At 42.5% G+C, this 22,369-nt stretch overlaps 1 protein-coding gene across 18 annotated transcripts in view; it reads right to left on the reverse strand.

Moving 5' to 3' along the window:
* LOC110531925 (adhesion G protein-coupled receptor B3) overlaps positions 1-22,369 on the reverse strand; it is a 351,790-nt gene that overhangs the window by 131,911 nt on the left and 197,510 nt on the right. For all 18 annotated transcript variants that reach the window (XM_090217639.1, XM_090217638.1, XM_090217634.1 and 15 more), the window contains 2 exons: positions 12,932-13,078; positions 6,973-7,048 (listed from right to left, as the gene is read on the reverse strand). In XM_090217639.1, the coding sequence (XP_090073765.1) occupies positions 6,973-7,048; positions 12,932-13,078 (223 nt within the window). The remainder of the gene's footprint in view (positions 1-6,972; positions 7,049-12,931; positions 13,079-22,369) is intronic.

A 22,369-nucleotide genomic window follows, 5' to 3' on the forward strand; every position in this document is an offset into this window, starting at 1 on the left:
CAATGGATGGCTTTTATAAGAGTAGAATATCAGTGACCAGAGGTAATACAATAACAATGGATGGCTTTTATAAGAGTAGAATATCAGTGACCAGAGGAAATACAATAACAATGGATGGCTTTTATAAGAGTAGAATATCAGTGACCAGAGGTAATACAATATCAATGGATGGCTTTTATAAGAGTAGAATATCAGTGACCAGAGGAAATACAATAACAATGGATGGCTTTTATAAGAGTAGAATATCAGTGACCAGAGGAAATACAATAACAATGGATGGCTTTTATAAGAGTAGAATATCAGTGACCAGAGGTAATACAATAACAATGGATGGCTTTTATAAGAGTAGAATATCAGTGACCAGAGGAAATACAATAACAATGGATGGCTTTTATAAGAGTAGAATATCAGTGACCAGAGGAAATACAATAACAATGGATGGCTTTTATAAGAGTAGAATATCCGTGACCAGAGGTAATACAATAGCAATGGATGGCTTTTATAAGAGTATAATATCAGTGACCAGAGGAAATACAATAACAATGGATGGCTTTTATAAGAGTAGAATATCAGTGACCAGAGGAAATACAATAACAATGGATGGCTTTTATAAGAGTAGAATATCAGTGACCAGAGGAAATACAATAACAATGGATGGCTTTTATAAGAGTAGAATATCAGTGACCAGAGGTAATACAATAACAATGGATGGCTTTTATAAGAGTAGAATATCAGTGACCAGAGGAAATACAATAACAATGGATGGCTTTTATAAGAGTAGAATATCAGTGACCAGAGGAAATACAATAACAATGGATGGCTTTTATAAGAGTAGAATATCAGTGACCAGAGGTAATACAATAACAATGGATGGCTTTTATAAGAGTATAATATCAGTGACCAGAGGAAATACAATAACAATGGATGGCTTTTATAAGAGTAGAATATCAGTGACCAGAGGAAATACAATAACAATGGATGGCTTTTATAAGAGTAGAATATCAGTGACCAGAGGAAATACAATAACAATGGATGGCTTTTATAAGAGTAGAATATCAGTGACCAGAGGAAATACAATAACAATGGATGGCTTTTATAAGAGTAGAATATCAGTGACCAGAGGAAATACAATAACAATGGATGGCTTTTATAAGAGTAGAATATCAGTGACCAGAGGAAATACAATAACAATGGATGGCTTTTATAAGAGTAGAATATCAGTGACCAGAGGAAATACAATAACAATGGATGGCTTTTATAAGAGTAGAATATCAGTGACCAGAGGAAATACAATAACAATGGATGGCTTTTATAAGAGTAGAATATCAGTGACCAGAGGAAATACAATAACAATGGATGGCTTTTATAAGAGTAGAATATCAGTGACCAGAGGAAATACAATAACAATGGATGGCTTTTATAAGAGTAGAATATCAGTGACCAGAGGAAATACAATAACAATGGATGGCTTTTATAAGAGTAGAATATCAGTGACCAGAGGAAATACAATAACAATGGATGGCTTTTATAAGAGTAGAATATCAGTGACCAGAGGAAATACAATAACAATGGATGGCTTTTATAAGAGTAGAATATCAGTGACCAGAGGAAAAACAATAACAATGGATGGCTTTTATAAGAGTAGAATATCAGTGACCAGAGGAAATACAATAACAATGGATGGCTTTTATAAGAGTAGAATATCAGTGACCAGAGGTAATACAATAATAATGGATGGCTTTTATAAGAGTAGAATATCAGTGACCAGAGGAAATACAATAACAATGGATGGCTTTTATAAGAGTAGAATATCAGTGACCAGAGGAAATACAATAACAATGGATGGCTTTTATAAGAGTAGAATATCAGTGACCAGAGGAAATACAATAACAATGGATGGCTTTTATAAGAGTAGAATATCAGTGACCAGAGGAAATACAATAACAATGGATGGCTTTTATAAGAGTAGAATATCAGTGACCAGAGGAAATACAATAACAATGGATGGCTTTTATAAGAGTAGAATATCAGTGACCAGAGGAAATACAATAACAATGGATGGCTTTTATAAGAGTAGAATATCAGTGACCAGAGGAAATACAATAACAATGGATGGCTTTTATAAGAGTAGAATATCAGTGACCAGATGTAATACAATAACAGTGGATGGCTTTTATAAGAGTAGAATATCAGTGACCATTGGAAATCCAGCTGCACTGCTAATGCTATAATTTCATCAGTAGATTATATATATTTGACTATATTTCCTTCAGGACCATCCTACAGTGGGCTAATGTATAGTTGTAGTGCAGCACTCCCAAGGAAGCTAAGAATAGCAGCATCATTCATTTTGAAAGGGTGGAGTGCTGTGTTGTTTGGGTTAGTTGAGGCCGGGAACAAAGAAACAGGACCACGTGCGTAGATCACTGCTCTGAGGAGAGACTGACTGATGGCTGCATTTCACTTCTGGTAGATAGCATTGCTGAATGTGTTATTTTATCTTATCTGCTATTGGTTTTCCTCTCAGTGTATGAGGACCTGTTGCAAAAGCTGTCTACTCTGTCAAAAGCAAGCTTTGTGCAACAGGAAAATCCATCTGATTGTGGGTTGTTGTAGATAACATCTCTAGCCAGCTAGCTAACATGTAGCCAGTAGCTAACTATCTAGCTATCCAGCACTGTACACTAGCGCTAACTAATTACGTGAGAGAAACATTAATAGCAACCCATATTGACAAAGTGAAAACATGTATTTAGAAAATGTTTGCTAATGAACAGAAAATGAAATTTGCGTAAGCATTCACACCTCTGAGTCAATACATGTTAGAATCACCTTTGTAGTGACTGGGTGTATTGATACACCATCTAAAGTGTAATTCATAACTTTAACATGCTCAGAGGGATATTCAATGTCTGCTTAAAAAAATTAAAAAAACATCTACCAATTAAGTGCCCTTCTTTGCAAGGCATTGGAAAATACCATTTGTCTTTTATGGAATCTGTGCTGAATCTGTGTTTGAAACTCACAGCTCGACTAAGGGATCTTATAGATCATTGTATGTGTGGGGTACAGAGATGAGGTAGTCATTCAAAACTCATGCTAAACACTATTATTACACACAGAGTGACTCCATGCAACTTATGTGACTTATAAAGCACAGTTTTACTGCTGAATTTATTTAGGCTTGTCATAAAAAAAGTGGGTGAATACTTATTACATTTTCAGCTTTCAGCTTTCAGCTTTTCATTTTAAATTACTTTGTTAAAATTTCTAAAAACATAATTCCACTTTGACATTATGACACAACACCTCATTTTGAATCCATTTTAAATTCAGGCTGTGATACAACAAAATGTGGAAAAAGTCAAGGGGTGTGAATATTTTCTGAAGGCTCTGTATATCTTTACACCCACACACTGATGGGTGGCACGCTCATCATAGAGAATAATGGTTCTAGCTACCTGACGTTAGCTAAGTAGAGGACTTGGCCACATTCCTAGGCTCATTCTGTATCAGCATCATAGAGAATAATGGTTCTAGCTACCTGACGTTAGCTAAGTAGAGGACTTGGCCATATTCCTAGGCTCATTCTGTATCAGCATCATAGAGAATAATGGTTCTAGCTACCTGACGTTAGCTAAGTAGAGGACTTGGCCATATTCCTAGGCTCATTCTGTATCAGCATCATAGAGAATAATGGTTCTAGCTACCTGACGTTAGCTAAGTAGAAAACTTGGCTACATTCCTAGGCTCATTCTGTATCAGCATCATAGAGAATAATGGTTCTAGCTACCTGACGTTAGCTAAGTAGAAAACTTGGCTACATTCCTAGGCTCATTCTGTATCAGCCTCATAGAGAATAATGGTTCTAGCTACCTGACGTTAGCTAAGTAGAAAACTTGGCTACATTCCTAGGCTCATTCTGTATCAGCATCATAGAGAATAATGGTTCTAGCTACCTGACGTTAGCTAAGTAGAGGACTTGGCCATATTCCTAGGCTCATTCTGTATCAGCATCATAGAGAATAATGGTTCTAGCTACCTGACGTTAGCTAAGTAGAAAACTTGGCTACATTCCTAGGCTCATTCTGTATCAGCATCATAGAGAATAATGGTTCTAGCTACCTGACGTTAGCTAAGTAGAAAACTTGGCTACATTCCTAGGCTCATTCTGTATCAGCCTCATAGAGAATAATGGTTCTAGCTACCTGACGTTAGCTAAGTAGAAAACTTGGCTACATTCCTAGGCTCATTCTGTATCAGCATCATAGAGAATAATGGTTCTAGCTACCTGACGTTAGCTAAGTAGAGGACTTGGCCACATTCCTAGGCTCATTCTGTATCAGCATAAGAGAGAAGATTGATAAAGTCGTTGCTATAATTTTAATAAAGTACTGATGTGTACAAATGTTTGTGACAAAAATGGGGCGGCAGGGTAGCCTAGTGGCTAGAGCGTTGGACTAGTAAACGGAAGGTTGCAAGTTCAAACCCCCAAGCTGACAAGGTACAAATCTGTCGTACTGCCCCTGAACAGGCAGTTAACCCACTGTTCCTAGGCCAGTTAACCCACTGTTCCTAGGCCGTCATTGAAAATAAGAATTTGTTCTTAACCGACTTTCCTAGTTAAATAAAAAAACATAAACTCATTTTAACTTAACATGCATGGATGTAGTTCAATGTATTCATGTAGCTTTTGCTCGGGCATCCTTTTGTCTTTCACTCAATGCAAGAGATTCAAATTCTAGGCGTGTGTCCCGAATGGCACCCTATTCCCTACAAAGTGTACTTTAGATCAGAGCCCTGATTTCATATGCAGCCTTGCTCTAACTGGGTGAGAGCCTTGACGATACGTAATGACAGTAATGTCCAAACTGATAAACAGAATAACTAACAATATTGGAAACCAGCTTGAAAGCATAAACCAAGCATGAAATACTGCTTAGTCGTCCGCTGTCCCTTCTAATTAGTAGTATGAGAACATAATATGATTTAACCAGGATGGAGTGAGTTCAGAAGGAGATATTATGATGATTATTTTAACCCAATTTTGTGTTGCTTCCCAAATGGTATCCTATTCCTTATTTAGTGCACTACTTTAGACCAGGGCTTTGGTCAAAATAAGTACATTATATAGGGAATAGGGTGCGATTTAGGCCACAGATGTGGTGTCATCCTCCTCAGCAGAAAGCAGAGATTAATTGTTGTTGAGTCTGGGAGTAAAGCTTGTCGTTTTAATTCATGAAAAGTTACAGGGAAACTTCAGTTGATCCGCTTTGATGGATTCTTTGATAATTGGCTTGTCATCTATGGATCACACGACTGAAAGATTGTATTCTACTACGATATTCTAAAAGAAAGCGATGCCATTTTTCCTTTTGAAGTATTGATGATGTTCTGGTAGAATGATGCATCATGGGAGTAATATGTCTGTTTTACCTCCACATCATTTTTGATCTACTGTATATAATGTACCTTGAGAAGGGTTTTTGTATCCTCGTGGGTACAGTAGTATGTATAGTGCAGTACGTAAAATGAGCTTTTGCAAGTACACATAGTGCAATGTAGAGGCCATTTCCTGGAAAAGCAAAGTGGAAGGAGTCTTTTATGAACCCTCCCTGGATAGCCTGTGAAATACTATTGGAGGATTTACACTCAGGCAGTGCAGCAGACACTTTGTCAGAGAATAAAGTTGACATCATATTTTACATCTCACTGCTGTCTCGCCTGGACCGTGTCCCAAATGACTACTTATTCCCTCTGTCTCCCTCTCCCCTGCTGAGAGACAGAGAGAGAGACAGAGAGAGACAGAGAGGGACAGAGAGAGAGACAGAGAGGGACAGGGAGAGAGACAGAGAGAGACAGAGAGAGAGAGAGACAGAGAGAGAGACAGAGAGGGACAGAGAGAGAGACAGAGAGAGACAGAGAGAGAGACAGAGAGAGAGACAGAGAGGGACAGAGAGAGAGACAGAGAGAGACAGAGAGAGAGACAGAGAGAAAGACAGGGAGAGAGACAGACAGAGAGAGAGAGACAGAGAGGGACAGAGAGGGACAGAGAGGGATAGAGAGGGATAGAGAGAGAGACAGAGAGAGACAGAGAGGGACAGAGAGAGAGACAGAGAGAGACAGAGAGAGACAGAGAGAAAGACAGGGAGAGAGACAGACAGAGAGAGAGAGACAGAAAGAGAGACAGAGAGAGAGACAGAGAGAGAGAGACAGAGAGGGACAGAGAGGGACAGAGAGGGATAGAGAGAGAGAGAGAGAGAGACAGAGAGGGACAGAGAGAGAGACAGAGAGAGACAGAGAGAGACAGAGAGAGAGACAGAGAGAAAGACAGGGAGAGAGACAGACAGAGAGAGAGAGACAGAAAGAGAGACAGAGAGAGAGACAGAGAGAGAGAGACAGAGAGAGACAGAGAGAGAGACAGAGAGGGACAGAGAGGGATAGAGAGAGAGACAGAGAGAGACAGAGAGGGACAGAGAGAGAGACAGAGAGAGACAGAGAGAGACAGAGAGAAAGACAGGGAGAGAGACAGACAGAGAGAGAGAGACAGAAAGAGAGACAGAGAGAGAGACAGAGAGAGAGAGACAGAGAGAGACAGAGAGAGAGACAGAGGGAGAGAGACAGCGAGAGAGACAGGGAGAGAGACAGAGAGAGAGAGGGACAGAGAGAGAGAGGGAGAGAGAGAGACAGATATAGACAGAGAGAGAGAGGGAGAGAGACAGAGAGAGAGAGAGAGACAGAGAGAGAGAGGGAGAGAGAGAAACAGAGAGAGAGACAGAGAGAGAGACAGAGAGAGAGAGAGAGAGAGGAGTGACAGAGACAGAGAGCGAGAGAGAGACAGAGAGAAGGAGTGACAGAGAGAGAAGGAGTGACAGAGTGACAGAGTGCTAGAGAGAGAGAGAGAGAGAGAGAGAGAGAGAGAGACAGAGAGAGAGAGAGATGTTGATAGAGAAGATGTAAGGGCCATCTTACCTTGGTGAAGGCAGCATCAGTCCCAGAGTCTTGTACAGGACTGTCCCCAGGATGAAAACAGGTGATCCATCCATGTCTGATGGGCAGAAGGAAATCAGTTTGGACACCGTTGGTTACAGGACAGTTTAGTTGTGGTAGTGGTTGTACAGTGTCTTATGAATGGGCTGGCCATCTGAAAGATGTAATGAACCTTAATAATCTCAACAACACCACAGCACAGCACACCACACATAAACCAACATATCAGGCCACAGACACAGACTAACTCTTAATGATGGGCTTTATTTGGAGCTATATTTGGCCAGGCAGCGAAACAAGCCACTTCACAACTTTCCTGCCAACAGCAATCAGCTAAATTGTCCTCAACAATGAACCATTGATAAAGGGTAAGGGATGGTCCAATGAATCTTTGCCTGTAAGGCAGTGGTCACTTCAAGAGGTTCCTAATCAATCACCAAGCACTTCTGTAGAAATGCCACAAATAAAGGCTTGCACTCCTTTTATGTATTTGGTTTGTGCTGCTTACGGGAGGTGCACTTGATTCAGAAGCCCTGTGGGTGGGAGGTGCACTTGATTCAGAAGCCCTGTGGGCGGGAGGTGCACTTGATTCAGAAGCCCTGTGGGTGGGAGGTGCACTTGATTCAGAAGCCCTGTGGGCGGGAGGTGCACTTGATTCAGAAGCCCTGTGGGTGGGAGGTGCACTTGATTCAGAAGCCCTGTGGGTGGGAGGTGCACTTGATTCAGAAGCCCTGTGGGCGGGAGGTGCACTTGATTCAGAAGCCCTGTGGGTGGGAGGTGCACTTGATTCAGAAGCCCTGTGGGTGGGAGGTGCACTTGATTCAGAAGCCCTGTGGGTGGGAGGTGCACTTGATTCAGAAGCCCTGTGGGCGGGAGGTGCACTTGATTCAGAAGCCCTGTGGGTGGGAGGTGCACTTGATTCAGAAGCCCTGTGGGTGGTAGGTGCACTTGATTCAGAAGCCCTGTAGGTGGTAGGTGCACTTGATTCAGAAGCCCTGTGGGTGGTAGGTGCACTTGATTCAGAAGCCCTGTGGGTGGTAGGTGCACTTGATTCAGAAGCCCTGTGGGTGGTAGGTGCACTTGATTCAGAAGCCCTGTGGGTGGTAGGTGAACTTGATTCAGAAGCCCTGTGGGTGGGAGGTGCACTTGATTCAGAAGCCCTGTGGGTGTCAGGTGCACTTGATTCAGAAGCCCTGTGGGTGGTAGGTTGAACTTGATTCAGAAGCCCTGTGGGTGGTAGGTGCACTTGATTCAGAAGCCCTGTGGGTGGTAGGTGCACTTGATTCAGAAGCCCTGTGGGTGGGAGGTGCACTTGATTCAGAAGCCCTGTGGGTGGGAGGTGCACTTGATTCAGAAGCCCTGTGGGTGGTAGGTGCACTTGATTCAGAAGCCCTGTGGGTGGTAGGTGCACTTGATTCAGAAGCCCTGTGGGTGGTAGGTGCACTTGATTCAGAAGCCCTGTATTCGGGTAAGCAAAGTGTTCCCATTTTGAACCATTTCATTGTGCCTACGGCTCCCACAACCTCGGCCACGGCAAAGTTTGATACTAGCCTACATGAGATTTCATAACTCTTATAACAATGACCAGAGAGAGACTGTCAACAGCAAATAAGTGTTTTTTTTATGAGCGAGTTCATGTCTAAGTTTATTCAGCACTGTCAGCACTGTTATTATTCAACGCTACTACAAAGCATAAAACTTCCTTCTATCTTCCACTCGCGCTGCAATGAATGAGTAACGATGTGTATCGAGAGCCCTGCCTTTTTATTATTATTAGCAGCTTGTCCTGTCTATTTCAATATTGAGGAATATTTCCCTTTCTCTGGTCATAGGAACAACATGAATTTGTGCCTGAGGCAGATGTGGTGCGACTCGAGTTTCGCCATCAGGTGGAAGACAGTGCCCCTTCTCTCTGGTCAATTTCACCGGAGGAATGGAAGAAGAGAGCAGGTGGAAGACAGTGTCCCTTCTCTCTGGTCAATTTCACCGGAGGAAAGGAAAGAGAGAGCAGGTGGAAGACAGTGTCCCTTCTCTCTGGTCAATTTCACCGGAGGAAAGGAAGGAGAGGGCAGGTGGAAGACAGTGTCCCTTCTCTCTGGTCAGTCTCACCGGAGGAAAGGAAGGAGAGAGCAGGTGGAAGACAGTGTCCCTTCTCTCTGGTCAGTCTCACCGGAGGAAAGGAAGGAGAGGGCAGGTGGAAGACAGTGTCTCCTCTCTCTGGTCAGTCTCACCGGAGGAAAGGAAGGAGAGGGCAGGTGGAAGACAGTGTCTCCTCTCTCTGGTCAGTCTCACCGGAGGAATGGAAGAAGAGAGCAGGTGGAAGACAGTGTCTCCTCTCTCTGGTCAGTCTCACCGGAGGAAAGGAAGGAGAGGGCAGGTGGAAGACAGTGTCTCCTCTCTCTGGTCAGTCTCACCGGAGGAAAGGAAGGAGAGGGCAGGTGGAAGACAGTGTCTCCTCTCTCTCACCGGAGGAAAGGAAGGAGAGGGCAGGTGGAAGACAGTGTCTCCTCTCTCTGGTCAGTCTCACCGGAGGAAAGGAAGGAGAGGGCAGGTGGAAGACAGTGTCTCCTCTCTCTCACCGGAGGAAAGGAAGGAGAGGGCAGGTGGAAGACAGTGTCTCCTCTCTCTGGTCAGTCTCACCGGAGGAAAGGAAGGAGAGGGCAGGTGGAAGACAGTGTCTCCTCTCTCTGGTCAATTTCACCGGAGGAAAGGAAGGAGAGAGCAGGTGGAAGACAGTCTCCTCTCTCTGGTCAGTCTCACCAGAGGAAAGGAAGGAGAGAGCAGGGACCGTGAGAGGCTGACCCTCTGCTGCTCTCTCCCTCTCTCTGCTGAGACTAATGCCGCGTTCAAAACAAATCGCAGACTTCCGACTTCAGTGCGTTCAGGACAACTTGGAACTCTGAAAAAAACTAGATACGATTTGAATAAATATTTGGAATTCCAAGTCGGAAACTCTGGCATCTTTCTAGGGCTCCGACCTGAAGAGCACTCTTTGACTTCATTTTTTCCCCAGAGTTCCCCCGAGTTGTCTTGAAAGCACCATGACCATCAGATGCAGGGACCATCAGTCTTGTAAAATAACATTTATGCGAGGCACTTTCCCAACTGCTGTCATGTCACCCCGCTCCTCCGCACACTCCACTGGCTTCCAGTCGAAGCTCTCATCCACTACATGACCATGGGACTTCCCTACGGAACAGAAAGAGGAACTGCCCCTCCCTACCTGCCTACCTCCCTACCTGCTCATCCACTACATGACCATGGGGCTTCCCTATGGAACAGCAAGAGGAACTGCCCCTCCCTACCTGCCTACCTCCCTACCTGCTCATCCACTACATGACCATGGGACTTCCCTACGGAACAGCAAGAGGAACTGCCCCTCCCTACCTGCCTACCTGCCTACCTGCCTACCTCCATACCTGCCTACCTCCCTACCTGCCTACCTCCCTACCTGCTCATCCACTACATGACCATGGGGCTTCCCTACGGAACAGCAAGAGGAACTGCCCCCCCCCTAACTTCAGGCTATTCTCTAACCCCAACCCGAGGTCTCTTGGCCCTCCTACCCCTATGGGAGTGCAGCTCCCGCTCAGCCCAATCCAAGCTCTTCTCTGTCCTGGCACCCCAATGGTGGAACCATCTTCCCCCTGAAGCTAGGACAGCAAAGCCCCCCCCCCCCCCCCCCTTCTTGTAGCTACATTATTGAGGGGAAATGTACTGACTATGCCTGTGATATGTGGTTGTCCCACCTAGCTATCTTGAGATGTATGCACTAACTGAAATCTAATATGTTCTGGAATGAACAATATTGGCAGGCCAGTTATATAGCCAATATGCTGTGATAATATGTTTGGCCTACTGCACAAACCTCATTCCTACAAAACTGTTAGGTTAATGTTCCGTTTTTTAAGTCATGTTTTTAAAAGAATCTGAGCGGTAGATCTCCGCTTGCTTTTTGACTGCAAAAATGATCTTGACTCAGAAAAGGTTGGTGACCACTGCTGTAAAGGCAGCAAAATGGAGGCTGTCGACACCTGTTGGAGCAGTTCTCTGGATCTCTGCTCCAAATGGAACCCTATTCCCTACATAGGGCCAATAGGGCTCTGGTTAAAAGTACTGCACTATATAGGGATTAGGGTGCTACTTGGGAGGCTACCTGGATAAACTTCTTGGCCACTCAGTAAGAGTGAGATGGTTTTCGGCGTTGAGCTAGAAAATCAACTGCCATTTTGTCTCTCATTGATACAGTCCAGACACGACTGATTAAGCCAGTTAACCAAATTGTCTGTCACAGTCACTACACTCTGGGCTCTGCACTGGCATGGGTTAACAGGATACAAACATCAGAGGAAGCTGCTGAGGGGAGGACGGCTCATAATAATGTCAGGAACGGAGCGAATGAAATGGCATCATCAAACACATGGAAACCTTGTGTTTGACACCATTCCACTATTGCTTTACGCACTTTGAGATTAAGGGAACTACAATATCTTTGGTTCTGCTTGTTTGCTAGGTCTCATTTACACAATTATTATCATAGAGTTATGGTAGATGTTGTCAATCACTGCCGTTGCTATTCTGTAGCTGGGTCATTCCCACCGTAAGGTGCCTTTTCTGTCTCCAGGAAATATCACTTCTTATTTACTGTAAAATGTGGATCCCAGAAGGAATTTAATATGAGTTCAGATGTCCTTTTCCTTAAAAACACAAACATATCTTGAAAGGGACGTAGGTGTTTTTGTCCCTCTGTATTATTCATCAAATTCCACGACAAATATAAGCCACAAAATAATACATATTTAAAATCCTTCTTCATTTATTTTATAGTCTTAGTTACATTTTCTCTCATCAATAATGATTATTGTGTTTATTATTATTTTATTTAAGATTATGCCCCTTCCATTTCAGAAAAATACCCTTTTCTACAATGACACCACATTCAGGAAGTGTCACCATTTCAATGGTAAGAAAACAATGGTGCAAAGCTAAATAAATATAAACGCTCAGTTTTAACTTTTTTCTTTCTTTTTTTTTTACATTTTTCATGTTGTTAGTCTGTATGTCCCAGTATTCAATTTCCACCCTGTTAGGCTAATTATAGAGAAAATTCCCAACATTTAGATAGAGAAGTTCACTATTTTCACTATTCTAGCTCAATCTTGCTCCACATTTCCACACTGTTAGTTTCCACCCTGTTAGGGTTATACACCTAACAGGTTGGAAAATGCACCTAAAAAAATAGGTGCCTGAGCTTGACCAATATGTTTTCCTGAAAATCAAACATGTCCTTTTTCTGATGGAATCGTATTTGTATATATATATATATACAGTATATATACTTTTTCCTCCATAAGTTATGATGTCCATAAGGCACAGAGTAGGAATGACCCAGCTAGTGCTGGCATTAGAAATGGAATGCTGGGTTTACAGTTGTACACCACTAGATTCTAGAATGTTGGTCAAACTCCAGGCATTCTATTTTGATCAGTGGGGTCACATGATGGAGCAACTAAGGGGTCATTCTGGAGGAAGTAACTACATATAATCAGCCATGACTACTGGACATTTGGAAATGAACCAATTTCTCACTACACGAGTTTCAAATGCTGCTCAGAATACAGTAAAGAACATGGTTAAACAGCCTGAAGAAGAGTCTCCTTATCCTGCTCCACCTCCTCTCCTCTTCCTCCTCCTCCTCCTCCTCCTCATCCTCTTCATCATCACCACTAGCACCATATTCATCATCATCATCATCATCAACACTACCACTATCATCATCATCATCATCATCACCACTAACCACCATATTCATCTTATTCATATTCATCATCATCATCATCATCATCATCATCACCACTAACCACCATATTCATCATATTCATATTCATCATCATCACCATCATCACCATCATCACCACCATCACCATCATGGTTGTGTTACCTGCAGACTGTGGTAGAAAGATGCCCTTGGGGATAACCACCTTGTCCTCAGAGTTCCTGGCCCAGTCCACCATGCCTTTACGGCCCTTCATAGGGAAGTTGATGTCAGTCATCACAGACAGTGCCGGGAGCCTCTGGATGCTGGCCACTGAGGGTGACAAAACAAGGGAGGGTATTCGTTCTGTTAGGTTTAGTTCATGTTGCATAAAATCTTGCAGTTTACTTATAGACAAGAAAGTTAGACAGATAACAAAACAATTACACCCAGGAAAGGAATACATGAACAATATTATATTTTGCCATTTACAGGGTATGTTGTCCACACATTATCACAAAACACTATTCAATTCAAAGGCTTTATTGGCATGGGAAACATGTTTACATTGCCAAAGCAAGTGAAATAGATCATAAACAAAAGTGAAATAAACAATCAGAAATAGAACAGTAAACTTTACACTCACAACGGCATTAAAGGAATAGAGTGACGTATCCTGTATGAGTGACAGGCAAAGGATGCTTCCTGACTTTTCAAAAATCATCTATATAGGCCGAGATCTTCTCTTGATAAAACCTCAGTGCTTTCTGAGGCTGTTGTTGCTCCACAGAATATGACTTCAGCCTCCAGACACACTCTCAGTTCCCACCATGTACTTGCTAACTTGTAAATAGTGTGAAGTTAGGTTCACACACTGAGTGTCAGAAAGACAGTCCTGTAGCACAGACCTGGGTTCAAATACTATTTAATATAAGTTCAAATACTTTATATGGGTTCGATTGAGCTTCCCTGGTCTAACGAACCCATTTAAATGTCCCCAAACTGCAAACCCCACCCATCTGGCACCCCAGGCAGACTCAAGCAAAGGCTCAAAGTATTTGAAAGATTTCAATTTAGTATTTGAACTCAGGTCTTCTGGAGCATCAGTGCAATGTGAATCTCCATCACCTCATATGCTGATGGAACTCGTTAACAATCAGTGCTTCATTTGAGCCAGATCCTACTTTCCCGGATCCAGTACCGACATGAGAAAGAAAAGACTGTTTTCTATATAAACATGTGAATAAAAGGGATCAGAGTTCAGTCCCGTTGCCTCGTCCCTGATTCTCCTGCCCCCGAAAAGAAACATCATGTGAAAACGCCTATTTTCAGCCAGAACCTGATATTCTAAGAATTAATTTGTGTTGGGCCGGCCCGGGATTACGGTTTGCACAACGTTATAGGCATGTTTGAGAGCAAGGCGTGGCTGGTGCTGTGGTGAGAGAGAGAAGCACACCTGTATCTCACACAGAACTAGAATGAGATTCCCTATCTATCATCCCTCTCCCTCTCTCTGCTAGACATGAACCTGCAACTCTCACCTCTCCAGCAATGCACTTCATTTCTTCCTTATAGAATCAAAGCTGTGGCATGGGTGCTGGAGGAGCTGCAGTACCTCTGATTAACTCAAATACATTTGCCAAGTTATAGAATTACTGCTGTCAGTTCAGAAAGAAATGGAATACTACAGAATACTACACCAGGTGTAGCACTATCATTTAGACACAGACGATTAATAGCTTCTTTAAAAAAATAGCCTAGCTGTGGATTGTGTTCATGTAACCCAATCACAAAGCATGTAGAGATTGAGGTTGTAACCTCATATAAATATCTTGGAATTTTAATTGATGACGGCCTCTCTTTCAAATTGCATATTCAACAACTTACAAAAAAAATTGAAGCTGAAATTGGGATTTTATTTTAGGAATAAGGGCTGTTTTTCTTTTGAAGCCAGAAGGAGGCTAGTATCAGCTACATTTATGTCTTTACTAGACTATGGGGATATTTTATATATGAATGCTTCCGCTCAGTGTTTGAGATCAATTGACACCCTTTACCATGGCACTTTGAGATTTATTTTAAACTGCAAAACCACTGCACTTTGTATACCAGGGTTGTCTGGCCTTCTCTAGTCACTCGTAGGCTCAGGCACTGGTATACTTTTATTTACAAAGCCATTTTGGGTTTACTACCTTTTTATTTGTGCATTTTTACTGTTCAGAAATGTGCTGGGTATTCTCTTCGTTCGCTGGACTTTATCCTGCTAACTGTTCCACATGTCCGAACTGAATTTGGTAAAAGGGCTTTTATGTACTCTGCGCCATCGTCTTGGAACACCTTACAAAATACTTTTAAACTGGAAGAACTTGTCCCGATTGGTGTTTTTAAATCACTGATGAAGGATTTTGAGGCTGATTCCCTGACCTGTCAATGTTTTTCATTTGCTGTTTTATACTCTTGTGAATTCAATGGTTTTTACTAGATCACTTGTAGTTTTTCATGTTGTCTGTCTGTAATTTTTTTGTAATGACTTGGTGCTGCCTATCTTGGGCGCTCTTGAAAAGAGATTTTAATCTCAATGAGCCCTTCCTGTTTAAATAAAGGTTAAATAAATCAAATAGCCAGGGAACGCACGGAAAATCTGTCAGTAAACAGCATGCAGCCAGAACCAGGCTTTCACAATATTTCAAATACTATTGTGGAAAAACACAGGTCAGAAAGCAAATGGCTCCTGCCTAAAGGAGAAGACTCTAATCGGACTGTACACCATTCAAATATTTGATAAACTTCCAAATAGGCCTACTGAGCAAACATTGTTTTACAAAGTACAACAAGAGGGACAGGCTTTCAGCATGAGAGTATTGGCCATCGGCGGCCAGTGAGCTGTGCATCATTGGGTGAGTCAGTGAAACTGGAAAGCTTTTCTAGGACTGTCATTTCCTCCTCATATTGTACAAGAATTCTCCACACACCTAGGCCTAGGCTATTGATGGATTCAAGATGAGGTCGTTTTGATTGATCTCACTTTGTCAGTGTCAAAGTAGCCTGTCATTTCCTTCTCATATTGTACAAGAAGTCTCCACACACCTAGGCCTAGGCTATTGATGGATTCAAGATGAGGTCGTTTTGATTGATATCACTTTGTCAGTGTCAAAGTAGCCTGTCATTTCCTCCTCATATTGTACAAGAAGTCTCCACACACCTAGGCCTAGGCTATTGATGGATTCAAGATGAGGTCGTTTTGATTGATATCACTTTGTCAGTGTCAAAGTAGCCTGTCATTTCCTCCTCATATTGTACAAGAAGTCTCCACACACCTAGGCCTAGGCTATTGGTGGATTCAAGAAGAGGTCGTTTTGATTGATATCACTTTGTCAGTGTCAAAGTAGCCTGTCATTTCCTCCTCATATTGTACAAGAAGTCTCCACACACCTAGGCCTAGGCTATTGATGGATTCAAGATGAGGTCGTTTTGATTGATATCACTTTGTCAGTGTCAAAGTAGCCTGTCATTTCCTCCTCATATTGTACAAGAAGTCTCCACACACCTAGGCCTAGGCTATTGATGGATTCAAGATGAGGTCGTTTTGATTGATATCACTTTGTCAGTGTCAAAGTAGCCTGTCATTTCCTCCTCATATTGTACAAGAAGTCTCCACACACCTAGGCCTAGGCTATTGATGGATTCAAGATGAGGTCGTTTTGATTGATATCACTTTGTCAGTGTCAAAGTAGCCTGTCATTTCCATCATTTGCGCTTTATAAAACAATATTATTCTAAAGTAATATAAAATGATGTACAATTGCACAAAATGTCTTTATAAAAGGCCAATCTTCCTGGAGACTGACTTTAATAGTGGAGTCTGACTTTAATAGTGGAGTCTGACTTGAATGGTAGAGTCTGACTTTAATGGCGGAGTCTGACTTTAATAGTGGAGTCTGACTTGAATGGTAGAGTCTGACTTTAATGGCGGAGTCTGACTTGACTGGTAGAGTCTGACTTTATTGGTGGAGTCTGACTTTAATGGTGGAGTCTGACTTGAATGGTAGAGTCTGACTTTATTGGTGTAGTCTGACTTTAATGGTGGAGTCTGACTTTAATGGTGGAGTCTGACTTTATTGGTGGAGTCTGACTTTAATGGTGGAGTCTGACTTTAATGGTGGAGTCTGACTTTATTGGTGGAGTCTGACTTTAATGGTGGAGTCTGACTTTAATGGTGGAGTCTGACTTTAATGGTGGAGTCTGACTTGAATGGTGGAGTCTGACTTTAATGGTGGAGTCTGACTTTAATGGTGGAGTCTGACTTGAATGGTGGAGTCTGACTTTAATGGTGGAGTCTGACTTTATTGGTGGTGTCTGACTTTATTGGTGGAGTCTGACTTTAATGGTGGAGTCTGACTTTAATGGTGGAGTCTGACTTTAATAGTAGAGTCTGACTTTAATAGTGGAGTCTGACTTTAATAGTAGAGTCTGACTTTATTGGTGGAGACCGTGTATATAAACTTCCCTGCAATGACAGCTTCTCTGCCACTCTGTTTCCAATCCACTTTCAGGCTCCAGCAATTAGGTAAAACATTGTCCGTCTCAAATGGCACTGATAGTGCTTTGGCTAAAAGAAGTGCAAGAAATAGGGAACAGGGTGCCATTTGGGACACTTTTGCCATAAAATAATGTGTGATAGGATTACCAGTGTTTTGTTAAGATTGAGACTTGTCCTCTCTGTCTAAAGCCACATTTATCACATACATTGTTTATTTGTCTCAAAAGCATTTCAAACCATGAAGGAAGGCATCACACCCAAACTATGTTCATTTTCATAATAAAGAATGAATACATTCCTAATCAAAATAAGATGTTTGTAATCTACTTCCATTCTACTTCATATCAAAAGCTTTCACACATGAATGTAGACTGTACAACACTCACACATGACTGTAGACTCTACAACACTCACACATGACTGTAGACTGTACAACACTCAGACATGACTGTAGACTGTACAACACTCAGACATGACTGTAGACTGTACAACACTCAGACATGACTGTAGACTGTACAACACTCAGACATGACTGTAGACTGTACAACACTCAGACATGAATGTAAACTGTGCAACACTGACACACCAAAATCAAAGATCTGATTTAAAATTGACCAAAGCTGGAGAGGTAATCTATATCAACACCTACTTTATCATTACACTGCATCTCTGCTGTCCTACAGAGCTAACGGTCCTAACCCTAAACCAAGGGGTTGATGACATGGTCCTAGCCCTAGTCCTAACCCTACACCAAGGGGTTGATGACATGGTCCTAGCCCTAGTCCTAACCCTACACCAAGGGGTTGATGACATGGTCCTAGCCCTAGTCCTAACCCTACACCAAGGGGTTGATGACATGGTCCTTGCCCCAGTCCTAACCCTACACCAAGGGGTTGATGACATGGTCCTAGCCCCAGTCCTAACCCTACACCAAGGGGTTGATAACATGGTCCTAGCCCCAGTCCTAACCCTACACCAAGGGGTTGATGACATGGTCCTAGCCCCAGTCCTAACCCTACACCAGGGGGTTGATGACATGGTCCTAGCCCCAGTCCTAACCCTACACCAAGGGGTTGATGACATGGTCCTAGCCCCAGTCCTAACCCTACACCAAGGGGTTGATGACATGGTCCTAGCCCCAGTCCTAACCCTACACCAAGGGGTTGATGACATGGTCCTAGCCCCAGTCCTAACCCTACACCAAGGGGTTGATGAGAATGGTCCAAGCCCCAGTCCTAACCCTACACCAAGGGGTTGATGACATGGTCCAAGCCCCAGTCCTAACCCTGCACCAAGGGGTTGATGACATGGACCTAGCCCCAGTCCTAACCCTACACCAAGGGGTTGATGACATGGTCCTAGCCTCAGTCCTAACCCTACACCAGGGGGTTGATGACATGGTCCAAGCCCCAGTCCTAACCCTACACCAGGGGGTTGATGACATGGTCCTAGTCCCAGTCCTAACCCTATACCAAGGGGTTGATGACATGGTCCTAGCCCCAGTCCTAACCCTACACCAAGGGGTTGATGACATGGTCCTAGCCCCAGTCCTAACCCTACACCAGGGGGTTGATGACATGGTCCAAGCCCCAGTCCTAACCCTACACCAGGGGTTGATGGCATGGTCCAAGCCCCAGTCCTAACCCTACACCAAGGGGTTGATGACATGGTCCTAGCCCCAGTCCTAACCCTACACCAGGGGGTTGATGACAGTCTGGATGGAATTACAGTCTGATGGTATTATATTCTGGTGGTACTACAGTCTGATGGTACTTCAGTCTGATGGTATTACAGTCTGATGGTACTACAGTCTGATGGTACTACAGTCTGGTGGTACTACAGTCTGGTGGTACTACAGTCTGGTGGTACTACAGTCTGGTGTTACTGCAGTCTGATGGTATTACAGTCTGATGGTATTACAGTCTGACTGTAGTACAGTCTGATGGTATTACAGTCTGTACTACAGTCTGGTGGTACTACAGTCTGATGGTATTACAGTCTGGTGGTACTACAGCATGGTGGTACTACAGTCTTGTGGTATTACAGTCTGGTGGTATTATAGTCCGATGGTACTGCAGTCTGATGCTATTACAATCTGCTGGTACTGCAGTCTGATGGTTTTACAGTCGGGTGGTACTACAGTCTGGTGGTACTACAGTCTGGTGGTTTTACAGTCGGGTGGTACTACCTTCTGGTGATACTAAATTCAAATTATTTTTTTTTTTAGCCCTTCGTACATCAGCTGATATCTCAAAGTGCTGTACAGAAACCCAGCCTAAAACCCCAAACAGCAAGCAATGCAGGTGTAGAAGCACAGTCTGATGGTACTACAGTCTGATGGTACTACAGTCTGATGGTACTACAGTCTGGTGGTACTACAGCATGGTGGTACTACAGTCTGATGGTACTACAGTCTGATGGTACTATAGTCTGGTGGTATTACAGTCTGGTGGTACTACAGTCTGACGGTACTACAGTCTGATGGTACTATAGTCTGGTGGTATTACAGTCTGGTGGTATTACAGTCTGTTGGTACTACAGCATGGTGGTACTACAGTCTGAGGGTACTACAGTCTGGTGGTACTACAGTCTGGTGGTACTACAGTCTGATGCTACTACATTCTTATGGTACTACAGTCGGGTGGTACTACAGTCTGATGGTATTACATTCTTATGGTACTACAGCAATGTGGTACTACAGTCTGATGGAAGTATAGTCTGGTGGTACTACAGTCTGATGGTACTATAGTCTGGTGGTACTACAGCATGGTGGTACTACAATCTGATGGTACTACAGTCTGGTTGTACTACAGTCTGATGGTACTCCAGTCTGATGCTATTACATTCTTATGGTACTACAGGTTGATTGTACAGCAGCATGGTGGTTCTACAGTCTGATGGTACTACAGTCAGATGGTACTACAGCATGGTGGTTCTACAGTCTGATGGTACTACAGTCAGTTGGTACTACTTGAGGAAACTTCTTGACTTCCCTGCCAAAGCAAATTACATCGGAATCTGGGATCATCAGTGACCGAACTGAAATTTGTGATGTTTTTAATAAGCATTTTATTTCTGCTGCTTTTCTTTTGAAAGAATAAATGTCCAACATGATCCGTACCGCTCTATTGTTTCAGTCCCTCGGCCTTCAGCTGATGTGGAAAACAGTAAGCCGGTTTTTAATTTTCAAAAAGTCACAGAAGATGAGGTCTTATCTACACTATCTGCTATAGATTCTAAGAAACCATTTGACTCTGGCAATCTGGATCCATATTAACTCAAGTGTGAGGCACCTATTATTGCTGGTGTAGTGATGCATATTAACTCAAGTGTGCAGCACCTATTATTGCTGGTGTAGTGATCCATATTTACTCAAGTGTGTGACACCTATTATTGCTGGTGTAGTGATCCATATTTACTCAAGTGTGTGACACCTATTACTGCTGGTGTAGTGATCCATATTTACTCAAGTGTGTGGCACCTATTATTGCTGGTGTAGTGATCCATATTAACTCAAGTGTGTGACACCTATTATTGCTGGTGTAGTGATCCATATTTACTCAAGTGTGTGACACCTATTACTGCTGGTGTAGTGATCCATATTTACTCAAGTGTGTGGCACCTATTATTGCTGGTGTAGTGATGCATATTAACTCAAGTGTGAGGCACCTATTATTGCTGGTGTAGTGATCCATATTAACTCAAGTGTGTGACACCTATTACTGCTGGTGTAGTGATCCATATTTACTCAAGTGTGTGGCACCTATTATTGCTGGTGTAGTGATGCATATTAACTCAAGTGTGAGGCACCTATTATTGCTGGTGTAGTGATCCATATTTACTCAAGTGTGTGGCACCTATTATTGCTGGTGTAGTGATGCATATTAACTCAAGTGTGAGGCACCTATTATTGCTGGTGTAGTGATCCATATTTACTCAAGTGTGTGACACCTATTATTGCTGGTGTAGTGATCCATATTTACTCAAGTGTGTGGCACCTATTATTGCTGGTGTAGTGATCCATATTAACTCAAGTGTGTGACACCTATTATTGCTGGTGTAGTGATCCATATTTACTCAAGTGTGTGGCACCTATTATTGCTGGTGTAGTGACGCATCTTTAATCAAACATTTGTCGTAGGAAAGATTCCTTAATCTTGGAAAACAGCTTTGCTTTACCACTCCTCAAGGGAGGCGATGGTAGTGAGTTGGATAATTACCGGCCCATCTCTAAGCTCTCCTGTTTGGCTAAACGTCTAGAGTCACTGGTGAATAGGCAACTACAATCTTTTTAAACTATTAACAATACTCTTTCTAGTAATCAATCTGGCTTTAGACCTAAACACAGTACTATTACGGCCACTGTACGTGTTGTAAATGATATTACTAATACCCTAGATAATACAAAGTACTGTGCCGCCTAGTTCATAGGTTTATCTGTCATGTACTCTATCGCTTCAACGGCTGACCAAGCATTATCACTATTGGACACAGATTTTAAGATATTACAAAGGTATTTTATACAGCTGAAACTTGTTGCAAAGAAAACACATTTTGTGTTTTTTAAAAGGTTCAAAAAGTTGGTTGAAAAGACACTTGCACTTACGAGCATCGATGGTTTTCGAATGAATCAGGTCTCTGCATATAAATACTTAGGGATATGGTTGGATGATAAACTGTCTTTTAAAATGACGAACTTTGATAACGGCTAAAAATCAAGCTGGGCTTCCTCTATAGAAACAGGACATGTTTGTCCTCTACAAATAGAAGACAAATTGTGCAAAGCTACTTTTATGTCTGTTGTAGATTATGGGGATATTATTTACATGCATGCTACGGCATCAACACTTACATCGCTGGATGCTACTTATCATTGTTCACTTAGGTTTATTACGGGTGTTAGCTACAGAACTCACCACTGTGTTTTATATCAAAATGTGGGTTGGACTTCGCTGTCCGTGAGACGAGAACAAAATGCTCTCGTGTTTGTCCATAAAGCACTTCTGAATAAACTACCTTCTTATTTATCATCACTCATCAATATTAGAATTAGAATTCCTAAAACCAGGTCTCAAGCATGGATT

This window comes from Oncorhynchus mykiss, chromosome 23 (assembly GCF_057628025.1).
Source record: "Oncorhynchus mykiss isolate SJ-2025 chromosome 23, ASM5762802v1, whole genome shotgun sequence".
NCBI classification, from domain to species: Eukaryota; Metazoa; Chordata; class Actinopteri; order Salmoniformes; family Salmonidae; genus Oncorhynchus; species Oncorhynchus mykiss.